The sequence below is a fragment of the Myotis davidii genome, unplaced genomic scaffold, assembly GCF_000327345.1.
Source record: "Myotis davidii unplaced genomic scaffold, ASM32734v1 scaffold13, whole genome shotgun sequence".
Lineage (NCBI taxonomy): Eukaryota > Metazoa > Chordata > Mammalia > Chiroptera > Vespertilionidae > Myotis > Myotis davidii.
In genome coordinates this window covers 1,191,048-1,207,480 of record NW_006286243.1, presented here as the reverse complement: position 1 = coordinate 1,207,480, position 16,433 = coordinate 1,191,048, and the positions used below count along the sequence as shown (strand labels likewise).

Genomic DNA, 16,433 nt, shown 5'->3' with positions numbered 1-16,433 from the left:
TTCCTGAGAGTTTTATTTTGGCTAACTTGAGTAGATTCTGTTCTTTGCAACCAAAACTCCCTACTGAAACACAAAATATATTGGGTACTAATTTTATAAAAATGGCCTCTAAACAGTACTCTCTTTACTTGATAGCAAGTTATTCTGATAGCCTCCATGGCCTATGGGAGGAGAGGGGGACCAACAGGTTTCCAAAACTTAGCATTCCCATAAGATACACCTGGATACCATAGCATCATCCTCTCTCAAAGTTGCCTAGCAACTCTGCTTCTCCTCAGTACATCATTGCAGGTAGCGCAGCAGATGAGCTGAATGGACTACCTATTTCTGGATTTATTCATAGTCCCTCCCTTTCATCACCAAGCCACACATTTCCAAAACAGCATCAAGAGCACTGTTTTCTCTGCTGTTAACATTTACAGAAGCAACCACAAGATGTATTACTCTTCTTTTATCATCATTATCTATGGATAATACTGCAGTAATAATAAAAATAGCATTAAACCAGCAAGCAGAATTTGACCCCCAATTCTCCCTGCACATGAGTGCTTCATTTTTCTAGGGTCTTACTAATCTTAAATGTTCAAAAAAGAGTCCCCCCAAAATACAGAGAAACCTTAGGGGTAAACTACAATGAGAATTTAAAACTGATTGGGGAAGGCTAATCATGTTTTTTGTACCTCAAATTATAACACAGTCTGAAAAATCACCAATCTCTGTAGGAACACTATAGGACATTAAAACTGGGATAATCTCAGAAAATTCAGAACATTTATCTGTTTTAGGGATAGCCTAAGGTAATGTCTGAAGAGGGATGAGATAGAAAAAAAATCAAGTCCTCTTTTCTAGGCATTTAATTCACACCTCTGCTCAAACCAACTCCATTGCCCTCTGGACTCAAGACCATACAACATACAACATACAACATCCATTAGGCAAGGATTACCTGAATCACAGAAGGATGACATTGCAATCCTTTCTTGATGCTTCTTTCTTTTCCCCAGTTCACCTCCCCTTCCCCATCATTCTGGTCTTGATTGAGAGTTTACTAAAGGGGCTTTTTGCCTCTTCCTGGGATGCCCTCCCCTACTTCCATACCCTGAGTGTTCCACACAGTGCCTAGTCTCTCTGTGCATCTTACCAACTGGCAGCTTTCTTCACAGGGCTTCTGGGAGCACTGAGCCACACGCAGGCCCATCACAGCATCCTCCATGTCGGTGCAGGTGCATATGTCACAGCCCTCCTCCCAGAGCTGTCCAATAGGGTAGACAGTGCCTCGGTGGACACACACCTGTAGACACAAGGTTTCTGTGAGTGAACTCATTCAGTTCATTTAAACAAGAGTTTAGAAAGTATCTACTATGTGTTGGAAGTTGCTCTAGGTTGCTTTGAGAATACAGCAATAAATAAAACCAACATGGTGTCTGCCCACATGCAGGGATGCTTATAAAGTAGATTTTAATAAGCATGAAATCTGGACCTGCTCCTGCTCCTCCAGAACCTAGGCACTTAGAAATCTTGAGCTAGAAGAGGATCCAGAAGGGACCAGAGGTCTAGAGCATTCTAGGCAAATGAGTGTGTGCTCTAGCCCTAATAGACTCCAGGGAAAGGTAACTGTGACTTCTCTTTGGCATTCATTGCAGGACTTACCCTCAATAGTTCAGCAGCTGAAAATCTTCTCATATCTTCCTACTGTAATTAATGGTTCATCTCAAGTTCTGCCAATTATCTTTCATGATAACTCTTCTTGGTGGACCTCTTCCCTATGACTGCTATGTGCATTAGTATCTGTACCATCTGTTGATGCTTTGTTGTATTCAGTTTATAGACTATTGTCTTATATATATACTAGCAAGACCATAAGTTGACTACATCTTACATTTCTCCCATAACACCTAGTACAGTACCAGTTCTGGTAGAATATAGTAGTTGCTCAGTAATTAGTGGAAGGAAGGAAAGAAGGAAGGAAGGAAGGAAGGAAGGAAGGAAGGAAGAGGGAGGGAGGGAGGGAGGGAGGAAGGAAGGATAAACGGATAGATGGATGAATTGATAGCAATTAACAAATGAGTCAACTATTAACTTGTCTGTAAATAATCCATGCCTTCATATTATTTCCTTAGCTAACCTAAAGAAATCTCTTTAAAGGCCAGACTATGTCTTATACCTTGTTTGTAACCACAGCACTAGCCACAGTAGGTTCTCTATAAATACCTCCTGAGCTAACTAAATTTCCATTAGGCTGAGATAGAATGTTGACTGCTCACCCACCAACCATATAGCACTTGGTTTGGGCAAGAAGGCAAATCTTCCATAAGAAGCAAATGTTTGCCATCATCCCAGCCACAGCTGAGCAGCCCCTACCTTGTCAGGAAGGCAGGTGATTGTGGTGCAGCCACAGTCATTGGTGATGACCGAGGACAAGTACCCCAGAGGGCAGGTCACTGTAGAGTTGACACAGTTACAAGCACACTCATACTCATCACAGCACTGGGTCTTCCGAAGGGTCGGTGTCCGGTGTGGGGGACATGAGGGTGGGGACTCCCTTCTGCACTCCTCCTTCCTGCAGGCTGAGAAACAGGAAGGTGACACCCTAGTCCTGCCACACTGGGCATTAAAATCAATCAGGGTTTGTAAGTATTCAGCTATTAAATAAGAACCCAGGGGATTCTTAGGTCCAGGGGATTAAATCATAAATGCACATAAGTCCAATTCAGGGGCTGTGGGGTATTCAATCATCCCCAAAAGAAGTTAGTCTTCAGAAAATATGAACATCAATCAAAAGGAGAAATGTGAAACTAGGAATTTTAATGGAGAAGAAGCGAAGACTGCTCAGTACCCACTCTACCACCTTCCCATGCACATCTGCATGGGGTAGGGTCCTTCCAACTATTGATTCTCAGAGACCCAGATAGGCCTTGGACGCCATGAACTGGTAAGCATTTTTATATGCTGGCAGTTTATGTGATGCTATCCCCACCTCAGTACCTAGAACAATACCCTATAGTTTCAGGTCCTCTAAGAAGGTTGAATGAAAGAATGACAGCAATTAGTCAAACCCACAGTGTTTTATAAATATCAAATCCCATCCTGTGTCCTTTGCCTATTCATAGCCTCCTTCAAATACAAGGTGTCCTCTCACCCTCGAGGTCTTACATCTAGGAACTCAAGAGAGATTCTAAATCAACAGGACAAGAACTGTACTTGAGTTAAAGTGGGTATTCGCAGTATCTAAATACAGAACTCAGTTTCTTGACACATCTTACTTTAGTACAACCCTATGCTTAAATTATAATATTTAGCGATTAGATATATAAACATACAAAGGGGAGAAAACTGTATATCTGGTTGGGAATAAGATCCAGTAATGAGGACAAACCAAGGAAACTTTTCCTCCCCTCAGTGGTGTGTGGGAGGATGGGAGTTAATAAAGATTAGGTCTGGAGACTTCTTCATCTCACACGCAATTGCCTCATAGTACAGCCCAACAGGGACATGCCTGTGGCTGTACCCACTTCCAGGACACCTTCAGCATCATGCAGCTGGGAAGAATATTAGAGGATTCAATCCAAGGGTGACTTTGATCCCTCTGTCCTAGACATCCCCAACCCCACTAGAGTCAGCTAACTAGAATACAGGCCAGGAGAGAGTGGCCACACCACCACCTCCTCTCCATGGAGGCTTTACCGCAGATGAAGTTGGGTCTGCACTCGCCGGGATTGGTCAATGTTGGCTGGAGGCCACCTTCACAGTGAGGCACCGGGGGCAGGTCACAGCTCACCGGGTCACACACTAAGGGACAGAAAAAAAAAAGACATCCACTCAGAGTTTAGCAAGGTTATTCTTGTATTACCTGTGAGTGTCACCCTATAGTCCTATTCATGCAGATTTCTGTTAGGTAGGTGGTGATTATGAGACAAAGGTAGAGATACAGATAGAGGTAGAGGTGGAGGGGGGAGATAGATGATAGGTTGATAGGTAGGTATGTAGATTGATTGATGATAGATAGATAGATGGATAGATAGATAGATCCAGATCATCCGATAAGCTCATATTGATTTTGCTGTCATCTGCTAGGACTTTCAGATCACAGCCAAGTCACTTGAACCCTCTAGACCTCCATTTCATCTTCTGCAAAGTGGGAACTCTAACTCATAGAGTCAGTCTAAGGATGTCATGAAATAATGAAGGCAACATGCCTAGCACACTGTAGAAGCCTAAAAGGTCTACAAAATGAGGGACTTGAACTAAATGATCCCCTCAGTTCTGTCTACTGTTAACATTCTCAGATCTATTTTACACAAGCTGTTCTCAAGTCAGATCTCCCTGCCCACAGGACTTCTATGTGTCCCTGATCAATTTCATCAGCATAAATAAAATTCTTAGATTAGTTCATTCTTTTGTAGATTCTTGCACTGTCCCTTGATCTATTTGCTCACCCTGTAAGATCTGCCTCACTGCAAATTTTACAATTAACAAACACACTAGACAGGACAGGGAAGGGTCATCAGAGGTTTCCTGTCATGTTAAGCCTAATTCCATCAGCTCTGTATTCACTTACTTATAGCATTATTCAGCCTATTATTCACTATGCAGTTCGCAAGCCAATAATGAAACCCTCTGACAAATAACTTGCTGAAATCAAGGTGCCCTGTAGGTGGCCTTCTCCACATCTAAGGTCCTCAGAAAGGAAAAGGAAAATGGGCTACTTTGGCCTAACTTTCTCTTCAGTCCATTTCTGAGCACTTCCCCCCAAAAGTGATTACCCCATTCTTTATTTAATGCTTTCAAATCTGACATTTAATGATTTACTGCAGAATTTCTCTAGGCAGCAAATCCTATTTTCTAGAGGTTACTCTTTGCATTATTTGGAAAATCCAGTCAGCCCTTGCCCATCTCCTGTGCCTGAGACCATATGTCTCTTGCAGCACCCACATCATTCACCTGGGGCTGGGCCTGGGCCCTGGAGAATGCCCAAGATGGGACACATACCACATTCATACTCCGGGCAGCACTGGTCTGCGTTCTGGTGGAGGCGAGCCACTTCACATGGGCCACATGTGGGAACTGGAAAAGAATGCCACACAAGTCAGAGAAATAAACAGTGGTACAGCCTGGAGCAGGATCTAAAATGTGGTAGACTCTCAAAGAAGGTGAAGAGAGCAGCCAAAAAATATAAATATACTTAGCCCATGGGCACAGACAACAGAGCAGTGAAGGTCAGGGGAGGGGTGGCAAGGGTTGGGTGGAGGTGGGCAAAGGTGGGGAGGATGGGGGCATCTGTAATAGTGTCAACAATCTATATATATATAGCTAATATGCAAAGTGTCCTCAGGAGTTCGGTTGCTCGCTATGATGTGTGCTGACCATCAGGGGGCAGCACGAAACAAAGGAAGGGCCCAGCTGACAGCCAGAGGGCTCCAATGGGTCCTGATTGCCGGCCAGGCCTAGGGATCCTACCCGTGCATGAATTTTGTGCACCAGTCATCTAGTAATATATATATATATCAGACTATCATCCACAGAAACCAGCACAGGCCCTACATGGGAGGCCGTGAAGTATCAGGCTGTGGGATTTCTGAGAATGAGGCTGTTGACCCCTGAATGTGCTCTACAGGAGACTCTAGTCCAGCCGTGGGCAAACTACGGCCCACGGGCCGGATGCGGCCCGTTTGAAATGAATAAAACTATTGAAAAAAAAGACCATACCCTTTTATGTAATGATGTTTACTTTCGTACCCTTTTATGTAATGATATTTACTTTGAATTTATATTAGTTCACACAAACACTCCATCCATGCTTTTGTTCCGGCCCTCTGGTCCAGTTTAAGAACCCATTGTGGCCCTCGAGTCAAAAAGTTTGCCCACCCCTGCTCTAGTCTGAGGGCCAAGGTGGGACAGAAAAACAGGGTTAAGCTCTGAGAGCGGCTATTCCAGGTGTGGGACAAGGGGAACCCCATCCCAGAGAGGTAAGGAAGGGTGGGCTGGCCTGGGAAACAGGCCAGGCCCAGGAAATCCACATGTGGATCTGGTGGCTGCAGGGCCTGGAGGGTGCCCCAGGGAGGGTGAGCTCACCTCTGGCCGTGGGGCAGGGGTGCGAGGTGCAGTTGACCTTCCGCCCACTGAGGCATGTGCAGATCTGGCAGGGCTGGTGGTCTGGGACCCAGGTTTCCAGGAACTGAAAGAAAATGAGGTTCAGAAGGGGTGCAGGACATTAGGGCAGAAAGCCTTGGAGTAAATGGAAGTCAGTTCCCCCACCTTCACTACAACCTTGTTGCGAGGATATTTTTATTGCTATCTCCACTTATCAAACAAGAAAGTTGAGGCACTTTCAGTCCTGGGGTTGAACCAGCAGAGGTAGGGTTTGAACCCCAAATCCATCCTTTTAACAACATGTTCTGCTACCTCCTGATAATAATTAGCATTAGATATGTTCAAGATATTTTTCCTACAGACTGTATGTTTATTTACTTTATGTTCCTTATCATAACCCTATCGGGCAAGCACTATTATTATCTTCATGTATAAATGATGAAATTGAGTCACAGAGAAGGAACATGACCAGGGCACACCCAGGATTTGAACCTGGCATTCTGGCCCCAGACACCACGTGTTCTACACCTGCCACTCACAGGCAGTCACAGTGCCTGACCCTGGGACTGTGAGAGTGACAGACTTTGGATAAATACAGTCAACTTGAGGAAATAAGATCATGCATGAAAAGCTGCCTGAGATAAATGAAGTGTGATACATCCACACTGTGGAATACTACTTAGCCATTAATAGTCTGACTACTACTCAGACTATCAAAGTACAATACACACACAGGTGGATCTCAACAGTGTTATGCTGAGTGAAAGAAGCCAGGCCAAAAAAGTAGTATATACTACAGGATTCCATTTATATGAAATTCCAGAAAATATAAACAAATCTATAGTGACAGAAAGCAGACCAGTGGTTGCCTGGGGATGGGAGCTGGGGGTCAGGGGACGTATTAAAGCGGGCACAAGGAAACCTTGGGGAATGATGAAAATGTCCCTTGTCCTGGTTGTGATGGTGGTTTTATAGGAGTGTGCACGTGTCAAAACTCACCAAACTGTACACTTTATTAGCTGCTGTTTATTCTATGTAAACTATATCTCTATAAAGCGATTTTTAGAATGGAAAATAAAAGGGCGACAGGAGGGCAAAGAAGAGCAGTTCACTGGGGTTTGGGCAGGGGGGGAAGCTGGGGGAGGAGAAAGAATTCTGGGTGTGGAACAGAGGGGAGAATGTCCTGTGGGTCAGTGGACAATTGTAGAGGCCTTCCATGCCCACTTGAGGAGCTTGAGCTTAAGTTGGTGGGCAAGGGGCAGCCCTGGAGTTTTATAAGCAGGACCCTGCTTCCCAGGAAGAGTGTTAAATAAGGGCCAACATGGTGAGGGTAGCAGGACTGAGAGGGAGGGATTAGGAATAGGAAACAGAAAAAAAAAAAAAAAGGCTTCAGGGGCTGCTATTCCAGTATTTCTGGGGGCCAGGAAGACACAGAGAGAGGCCCTGGGTGCTGGCCTCAGAGGTGGGAGCCGAGAGGCCGGGCAGAGGGGCAGGGGTGGGGATACTTTTTTAAATCAATCAATCAATCAATATAGTAGTTTAAGGACTAGATATCAGTAACACTTAGGTATCCCGACTTTTAAATGGCAAAGGTGGTGAAATAAAAAGAGGCTTATAGTTTTTATGTGTTTTGAGGGGTTTTTCTCTCTTTTAAAGGAGGCTTTTTAAAGAGGCTGTTTTTGTGGACTTCAGATATCTAAATTTAAGAATAAATAATGCTACAACTCTCCTGAGAGTGGGCAACACCACAATAGATGACCAAACACGGGTGCTAGACCTCCTCCTCCGGGGGCTTTTATTTTCCCAGGCAGCTTTAAGGAGGCCTGCCTGAGACAAGAGACAGAATCTTGGGCCCCTGGAAAAGCCCTTTCTGGCTAACGCTAAGCTTCTAAAAACCGCCAGCAGCCAGCTGTGCAGGGGCATAATATGCCGGGTTATGCAGCAAGTGGGCCAGCAGATGGCGCTCCTGCATCAGCACAGGCCAACTCCAGGCAGCCCTGTCTAACCGCCCAGGTTCCAGGGCCAGGATGTGACAATTCCTGAGACAGGAGAACAGGTATGAGAGCTAGCTGGAGTTAAAGATTTAGATGACAAAAGAATGGCCCACAGAGAATACGGCAAGGGGACCTAGAAGTCTTCAAAGCCCAAGGTCACAGAAGGAATACCAGCCCACAGCTGAGAATTTAAGAGAAGAAGCAAGTGAAATGTATAGGTTACAGAACACCAGAGATCAGAGAGAAAGGGAGGCTCCAGGCAGGGGCGCCAGGCTTCTGGGTGATGGAGGCAGTTCTTGCTGAGCTGAGCTGAAGCAGTACTTGCTCTGCACAGCACCCCCTGCTCCCCAACACGGAGAGAGGAACAGCCAGCACAGCTCTGGATCCCTTCTGAGCCGGCAACAAAGGCTCCCGTCTTTACAGTGCACTTTGTAAACTAAACAAGAGCTATGGAAACTGGTAAATATTTTGCCCTTCCGATGTTACCACAAGAGATTTATACCCTGGTTTATTTCCCTGAAGGAAAAAAATTTCTGGCCTTTATTTTTCATTTTAAAAAATTTCATTAAATGGAAATATTTTTCATATTAGATTTTTTTGTTCTTAACTCTACTTTGAAAGTAAAAGCTGCAATTGCAGGTGGCTGGATAAGATACTTGTTTTCATTTGTGTAAGCTGTAGTATTTTCTGAAATAACTACAACTGGCTGTGTTCCCTTCATAGTTTTAATTAATTCATTTTATGTTACTTGATTTTAAAATATTTTTATAAGACAGTTTCTATATCAAAAATAGCGCACTATTTGGAAGGATTCTTTATACCATGTCAATGCATATTCCCGATGTGTTGCACTGAAGATGAGGGAGCGGGGAAAGGGGAAACAGGGCCAGAGAGGAGTGGAGAAAAGAGGGGTAGAGACACTAAAATAAAATTCACAAGCTTCCTGCTTTCAGCGCCCTGCAGACCGCTGGTGGCCACAGAGCCAGAGACACTTTGCAAGCTTGAGCTGACTTCTCGTCAGGATGTGAAGGAAAGGAGGAGAGACCACATCTGCCTCCCTCTGAGAGTATATTACCACCAGCAGCAAAACCAGTCTGCAATTGCCACTGGGTGCTAGCCCCACCTGGGAATGGTACACATCCCTGGAGCCCAGCAGGAGTGCAGGAGCTGTGCAAAGCAGGGAGAGCAGTGTAAGGTTCTGTCAGCTCGTTTGGAGAATACTGTGGTACAGGAAGTCACTTAAATTGGCAAGTTGAACTACAGCAATAGAGTATGACTGGGCTTCCCTCTGAGTTTTTCTGTCCCACAGTGAAAATAAATGGGATAGAGCCCAACAACAAAAGAGCAGGTGGAGCCACCCAAGTAACAGCCTAATGGATGCCCGTGCTGACCTGCACTCCCAGTTAGCTCAGAGTTTAGCTCAGGGTTCTGATGAGATCAATGTCAGGCTAGGACACTATGGGATGACCTGGTGTAGTGAATAAGAATGCCAGTTTTATCACCTTGTGCCATCTGAGCCTCGGTTTCCTCTTCCATTCAGTGGGACATATAATAACATTTCTACAGAGCTTTGGGGAGAATCAAATAAAATAGTCCATTTCCTGGCTTACAGTGTCAGGGAGGAACAGTGTAATTACTGGAATTGTTTCTTTCATCATTCCCCAGTTTGGTTAGCTGGCCTTCCCAGGAGCTCTCCTAGCAGTGATTAAACATAGTGGCAAGTCACCAAACCCTATCACTTAGTGATAAAGCCCTCCTTGGTGATGACAGAGATGTTAGGTCTGGGGATCAGCATATGATCATAGAACACATTCTCCTTTGCTAGAAGCCAAATGTATTCCTCCCTCCACCATGCTCTGTAATATCACTGTCAAGGATGAAGGACAGAACAACAGCACACACTCACATGTGCACAGACACACACACTGCCCCAGATCTGACAAACACACATGTTGTGGAAGATACGACTGTCATCTTAGGATGGGGGACGACCCTTTCAAAATGTATCAATAATTCCTAAAAGGCTAAAAGAATTGATGACTTCCACACAAATCAACCTTCCCTACTCCCCCTCCCCAACACACACACACCCACACACACACACACACACCCCCCCCCCACCCCCCCCACCCCCCACCCCCACACACACACACAAAGACCTAGTAAAAGGGCAATTTCATATATTGGAGCAAGCAAGTTCTCTGGAGTCAGACATAGCTTCAAATTCTGAGTCCAACACCCAGCTCCATAACTTACAAACTGTGCCCATGGGCAGTGCCCTAAGCTAAGCCTTAGTTTTCTCATAGATGTTTTGTATTTATGAGATGATGAGAGATATCCAGTGTGTTCTTGGAATCCTAGTCCAAGAGACTAGTCCTAGTCCACATGCACATACACATTCACTCATCCACCACACATACAAGTTCCATGGTCAGATAAGTTTGAAAAGTGAAAACCCTCTTAAATACTTGCCATACATTAGTACATTAAAAACTCTAAATATCCCTACAATAAAGAAACCTATTTAACTTGTCTAACTAGTGTTCTTTAAATGCTTTTGACCACAGGTAACTGTTAAATCCTGCAAAACACACCTTTGAAAAATTTTGAGATAATGAATAGATAGTGATTAGTACAATGCCAGGTATATAATATATCATCATAATGGTAGATATTACCATAAAAATATTCTTTTCCTGTCCTCTCTTGGGTTCCTATAGAATCTATTTCCATGAATATAATGATAAACGTAGTAGTAGCAATAGTAGTAACATAGCTAATATATGACAGACTCAAGATATGAACCAAGATCTAACTCAAAAGCCGCTATGTCCTACTGCTCCCCTACCCCTTAATGACCCCCTTAAGAGTCAACTCCTGCTGCTAAAGTTAGAAGGGGCCAATCACTGGTGAACACTTCATCCTACTGAACCCAGAGAGAAGCAGCCCCATGGGATGTGAAAGACCAGGGCTCCTACCTGGTGCCGGACTCCATCCTCACTGACACACTGGGTGCAGGCCTCCTCGGGGACACAGCTACCTTCCAGCATGACTTGGTGTGAGGGGCAGAAGCAACCTTCCGAGGGATGGTTCCCACAGGAACTTGAATTGCCCTCACAGTGCCGGGGGCAGCCATGCTCACAATGGTTGTACACCAGGGATGGTGGGCAGGACATAGCTGCAGATGGAGAAGGAGGTCACTCTGGATGGCTCACACCCACCAGAGGGAAATAGAAGCACCCAGAATAAAGACTACATTTCCCAAATTCCCTTGAAACTAAGTGTAGTCATGTGACAAAGTTTTGACCTATGAATGGAAGAAGAGTAGACTCCTATAGCAGCCTCCAGGAATCTTTTTTCAAAAAAACAACTATGCATACCCTTTTTCCCTTTTCCATCCTTCACCCATTCTGCTTCTCAGAACTTAGATATGATAACTAGAGCTTCATTTTAAACTATAAGGAAAACCCACATGCAAGTGAGGGTGAGCAAAAAGCTAGAATCCAGTTTAAGGCTAAGAAACAGCTGGAGCCACCTCCCTCTGTTCACTGTGTGACAGAGAATTTTATTTCTGTTACTTGCAGCCAAATTTAATCATAACTGGTTATAAAACCTGTGTGTCCTTAGGAAGTATCATGGTTCTTTCTTTTGAATACATTTCTATTTAATGCTTACAAACTCCTCTTAAAATGAAGTAAGGAATCTACAGGTATGATGAATTGCCTTGGGAGAGAAGCTACAAGGTAATTCATTCCTCCCCCCTGGCCCTCCTCAGCCCCTTTCTCGGGTTCTCATGGTGCCAATGCAGAGAAAGTCTCCAAGGATTTTGAGCATCCAGGGTTTTTCTATGCACAAATAGGAGGTAGACCAAAAAAAAATAGCTAAGCAGAGAAGATGATAGAGGTAACTCAGAAACTAACATTTGCCCTTTGATCTGCAGGCAGATGGAAAGGGGGCAGTACCATCCACATGCACTCAGAAAACCAGAGCTCAAAGGAACCTAGGGGTTGTCGAGTCCAACTGTCTCATTCTAAGATGCAGAAACTGGTGCCCATCTCCAGCTGAGCTGCGACTAGGATGCCCAAGTCCTCCAGCCCCATGTAAGAGTTGCTGACAGCTGTATAATTATAAACTCATAGACCCTGAGACTCCAAGATGATTGTACGTATTCATTTCTCTACCCCTTTCTCCCCACCAAATAAGAGTAAGAGATTATATTAGTTCGAGTCCAAACAGGGAAGCTAACCTTGAAGGGGAGCTATCTACCCTGTGGCATCTGTAACTAAGAAAACTCTTGGTATTCAAATGGCAAAATTCCACTCACACTCCAAAATTCTGCTCAGGCATGGCCTACTCTGCGAGGCTTTGCTAAAGCTTGGTGGAACTTTAAATTCAAAATGACTGATTATTCTGTACTTTGCTGGTGCCTGTCTGTGCCTAACACATTACAATTACATTTGTCTGAACACTAGAATACTAATATAAATGATCATGTTTTCATTTACATAGAAATTCAACACTCAAATTACTTATACATCTCCCACCTTCTTTGATACGAACTGAAATCCTAGATCAGAAGAAATCCGGGATTTTGATGCTCATTACCCAGATAAAGAATCCTAGTACAGAGAAGTTGAGAAAACCCACAATTAGTTGGTATTCACAAATTTTAGGGGGTACATATAGATACTCACCACAGAAATCAGTTGTCCTCCAGTCAACACAGACCCCATTAGTCCGACAGAGGTGGGCATAAGAGGCGATTGCCTCACACACTTGCTCCAGGTGGCAACTGTCCTGCTGGCACATAGCATAAAATGTGGCTGGAGCAAAGACCTTGTGGCACTCAGCAAACAGTGCAGAGAGGAGGACCTGGCAGTGGGAAGTGCTGGAGATGGGACACTCCTCCTCGGGAACAGGTTGGCATGTCCTCCCCGGCTGCTGCACAGTCCAATCCTGGACGAGCCTTTTCCAGTCTGTGGTGACCGTGCCATCCCTCAGCATAAAGTCATTGGCCCCATTCTCATCACAGATCCCTAGAGAAACAAGGAAAGACAAGGTTGGTAGCTGTGGGTGCCAGCATATTGATGCCAGAGACCTGGCCATTCTCCATCCCCACCAGCATCTGAAACTTGCTACTGGACCCAGCAATACAAGCATCCAAGAACCTGAGAGTAGAGCAAGGAAGGTTTACAAATATAAAAGGAAGGAGAATTCAAGATGTTCTTACCACAGAGACCATACATCTTTGAAGCAAAGGTCTTGGGGCTGAGTTGCAGCTGGAACTCGTTGTTTTGTGGAGTGAATGTGAAGATGTGGCCAAGACGATTGAATCTGATCTCATACATGATGGCACCATAGATGCTGACTTCCATGTCCCCACCCATGTAAGGGACAGAGACCAGAATCCCATTCACCCCCACCTGCCCAAAGAAGAAAATATTGATTAGTTGTCACAGCAATAAGGAATCCTAAAATTTCACCCTTAGCTTCTTCCTGAAGTTAATAGCAGTCTCCAACATTCACCACACTCAATTCCAGGGTTATCTACAAACCCTGATGTTTATCAGCAGCTCTTCTAAGATAAAGGAGTTTTGAAGAGCTTGGCATGAAAACAGACTATTATAATACTGTACAGAGACCCATGAACCTGTAACCTGAAAGCCCAGTGGTGGAAGCACCTTGAACTTTGAGTCTCTTTGTGCTCTACGCAGGAGGACAACCCCTTCAGGATAGGGTGGGAAAGTTGCCATTTTGCCAGCTCATCAGTGTCTCCAGGAACAACTAACAGGACTATTTTAAGTTTTTGGTTTGGTTTGGTTTGGTTTGGTTTGGTTTGGTTTGGTTTGGTTTGGTATGGTTTGGTTTCGTTTGGTTTTGTGGGGGAGAGTTATTAGGAGCTCTTTGGAGGCCCCATCACATAGCATATCAAACATATTCAATATATTCACATCTCACGATATTATTTTTGTTGTAAACGTTTTGGAACGCTTTTTCTCCTTTCTAATTTTAAAATTTTGGCTGTGAGTTACTCATTTAATATATGACTAGCTCTGATTTTTCAGCGATTGCTGTGCATATTCAAGAATTCTTGCAAAATGAGATCTAACCTATAAGTTGTTTTCACATAATGAAATATTTATGATTCCTAAATGAACATGTAAAGAAATTGGCATAATATAACCTTTAGTAAGCATTTAACCAAACATTTATTTAAACCGGTTTTGCAGTTTTCTTTTTGAATTTTGGAGCCATACATTTTCTTGAGGCCCTACATATTTCCAAATGCCCTAATTTAGGCACTAAATAGTTTCTTTTGGAAAGCTGACATGCCCGAGGCACTGGGCTCATAATACCTGCTGGGTAAACAGTACTGCTGTCAACCCCAATTTTCTACCAGTGCCAGAATCTGGCACTACCTTCACATTTTAATGCTACCTAAAATTGGTACCAAAACTGGGCCCCGAAGAACATGAAATCACACCAAAACAAGGGAGATGGCAAGAAGCCCCTCCAAAGAAGGTGGTGCTCTGCTAGTTAGGCAGAAGGCTGCGTCTCTAATAGGAGTGCCAGCTAAAACCAACTGCCACCATGTCCATGTAGCTGCCTTGCCATGGGACCCACAAAAGGCACCTCACCTCCATGTCGCTGTGGAGCTCAACCGAGAGGCCGTTATGTTTCACCTCAATGGACTTCATGCATGCGTGCCTCGCCCCAGGGCTGCATGCACCATTATGGAGAATCAGCTCCAGGTCCTGCTCCTTGTTTTGAAATAGAACATATGAACAGCTGCCCGTCAGCTTGAAATTCTGCCCATCAAAGGTCACGATGTGCCGGGTAGAGCTGCCCATGCACACACCTGGACAAGGGACAGCAAATGAGGGATGTGACATTATCCAAACTCCCATCCACACAAAGAGGCAGTGTTACCAAAGTGTACACGGATAAACAGAGTTGAGAGCTGAACGGGCCCTTTGAAGTCCTATAGTTTCATTTCCTCCTTTTTATAGATTAGGAATCGGAGATTCTGAGAGGTAGAGTGCCTCAGGTAAGTAACACATGGTCATTAAATCATTAAATCTTTTTCTAGAGAAAGCTTACAAGAACAAGCATTACATAAAAAAAATGTGGCAAATTATAGAACCATATTTCCAAAAAAAAAAATTGTAACGTGCGAAATGAATGCTTTACTCTGCCTTGGACCAAGAAACAAAGTTAAGTTCTAGGGGTGCTATGACTCATTGAAATCATGAGGAGCTAAGCAAGGCATGAGCTCACGATCTCACTGTAAAAAAAGTTCACCTAAAAACACGTGTGTCCTTTCAGCTGCCAAGTGACTAACAGTACAAGTGGCCATGTTGACTTGATCCCTTAAGAGATCGCACACAAGAAATGCTTCCAAAGCCAAAACAAATGGTTGGGTCTCAGCACTCCCTCATTTGCCACTCATTCACTCATGTAATCAACAAATTCTCAAGGATCCAATTACAACACCACTTGGGAATACTAATCATCTTGCATCTATGTAAGAGGATTCCGTGAAAATCCCCCCATGAAGGCACCACTGCCATACATGATTTGAAAGCTCACTGTGGACCTAGATGAAGTTGGAGGTGAGCTTCCAGACAAACCATGATCACATCTATGGTGGTGGGTAAATAAAAGCCCAAGAAAGAACTTAGAGGCAGTTTAGTGAGTCAGTGAGGCTACTCTAACGTCCCTCACTCCCAGACAGGCAATCTCCACCTGAACACCAAGGCAGCACAGCCACTAACAGATGGTGGGTCTGGATGTACCATCGGTCAGAGCTGAGCAGCCTCTCCAAGAGCTTCTTCCACTCAAACTCCCCTAAGTCCCTGAGCAGCCAGGCATTTCCAACTGGCCGTACTGAATGCTCCTGGCCTGTTGACATCTATGCTGCAAGGGATCCCAAATACTCCAGCTATGAATATTGTTGAGGAATCCAGCCCCAACTTCTAGGAGAATGTAATAAGTCACAAGGTAAAGAAATAGTGTGAGCTCACACTTGGCAAGTGAATGAAAATGGCTCTGCCCACCATACGTGCCCAACAAAAACATAGGAAGAGCTCTGGCCGGTGTGCTCAGTGGTTAAGGTGTTGGCCTTGCACCAAAAGATCACGATCAATTTGCATACCTGGGTTGCAAATTCAATCCCAGCTCCATTCAGGGTGTGTGTAGGAGGCAACTGATCAATGTGTCTCTCTCACATCACTCCTCTCTCTCTCTCTCTCTCTCCTTCCACTCTCTCTAAAAATCAATGGAAAAAATATCCTCAGGTGAGGATTAACAAGAAAGAAAGAAAAGGAAGTAAAAATTGCTTTTCTCAAG

At 44.3% G+C, this 16,433-nt stretch overlaps 1 protein-coding gene across 1 annotated transcript in view; it reads right to left on the bottom strand.

The window, feature by feature from the left end:
- VWF (von Willebrand factor) overlaps positions 1–16,433 on the bottom strand; it is a 118,244-nt gene that overhangs the window by 19,204 nt on the left and 82,607 nt on the right. The window contains exons 35-43 of the mRNA XM_006757606.2: positions 14,723–14,943; positions 13,315–13,507; positions 12,779–13,120; positions 11,063–11,262; positions 6,073–6,175; positions 4,990–5,064; positions 3,685–3,789; positions 2,362–2,567; positions 1,142–1,291 (exon numbers count right to left, since the gene is read on the bottom strand). Coding sequence (XP_006757669.1) covers positions 1,142–1,291; positions 2,362–2,567; positions 3,685–3,789; positions 4,990–5,064; positions 6,073–6,175; positions 11,063–11,262; positions 12,779–13,120; positions 13,315–13,507; positions 14,723–14,943 — 1,595 coding nt within the window. The remainder of the gene's footprint in view (positions 1–1,141; positions 1,292–2,361; positions 2,568–3,684; positions 3,790–4,989; positions 5,065–6,072; positions 6,176–11,062; positions 11,263–12,778; positions 13,121–13,314; positions 13,508–14,722; positions 14,944–16,433) is intronic.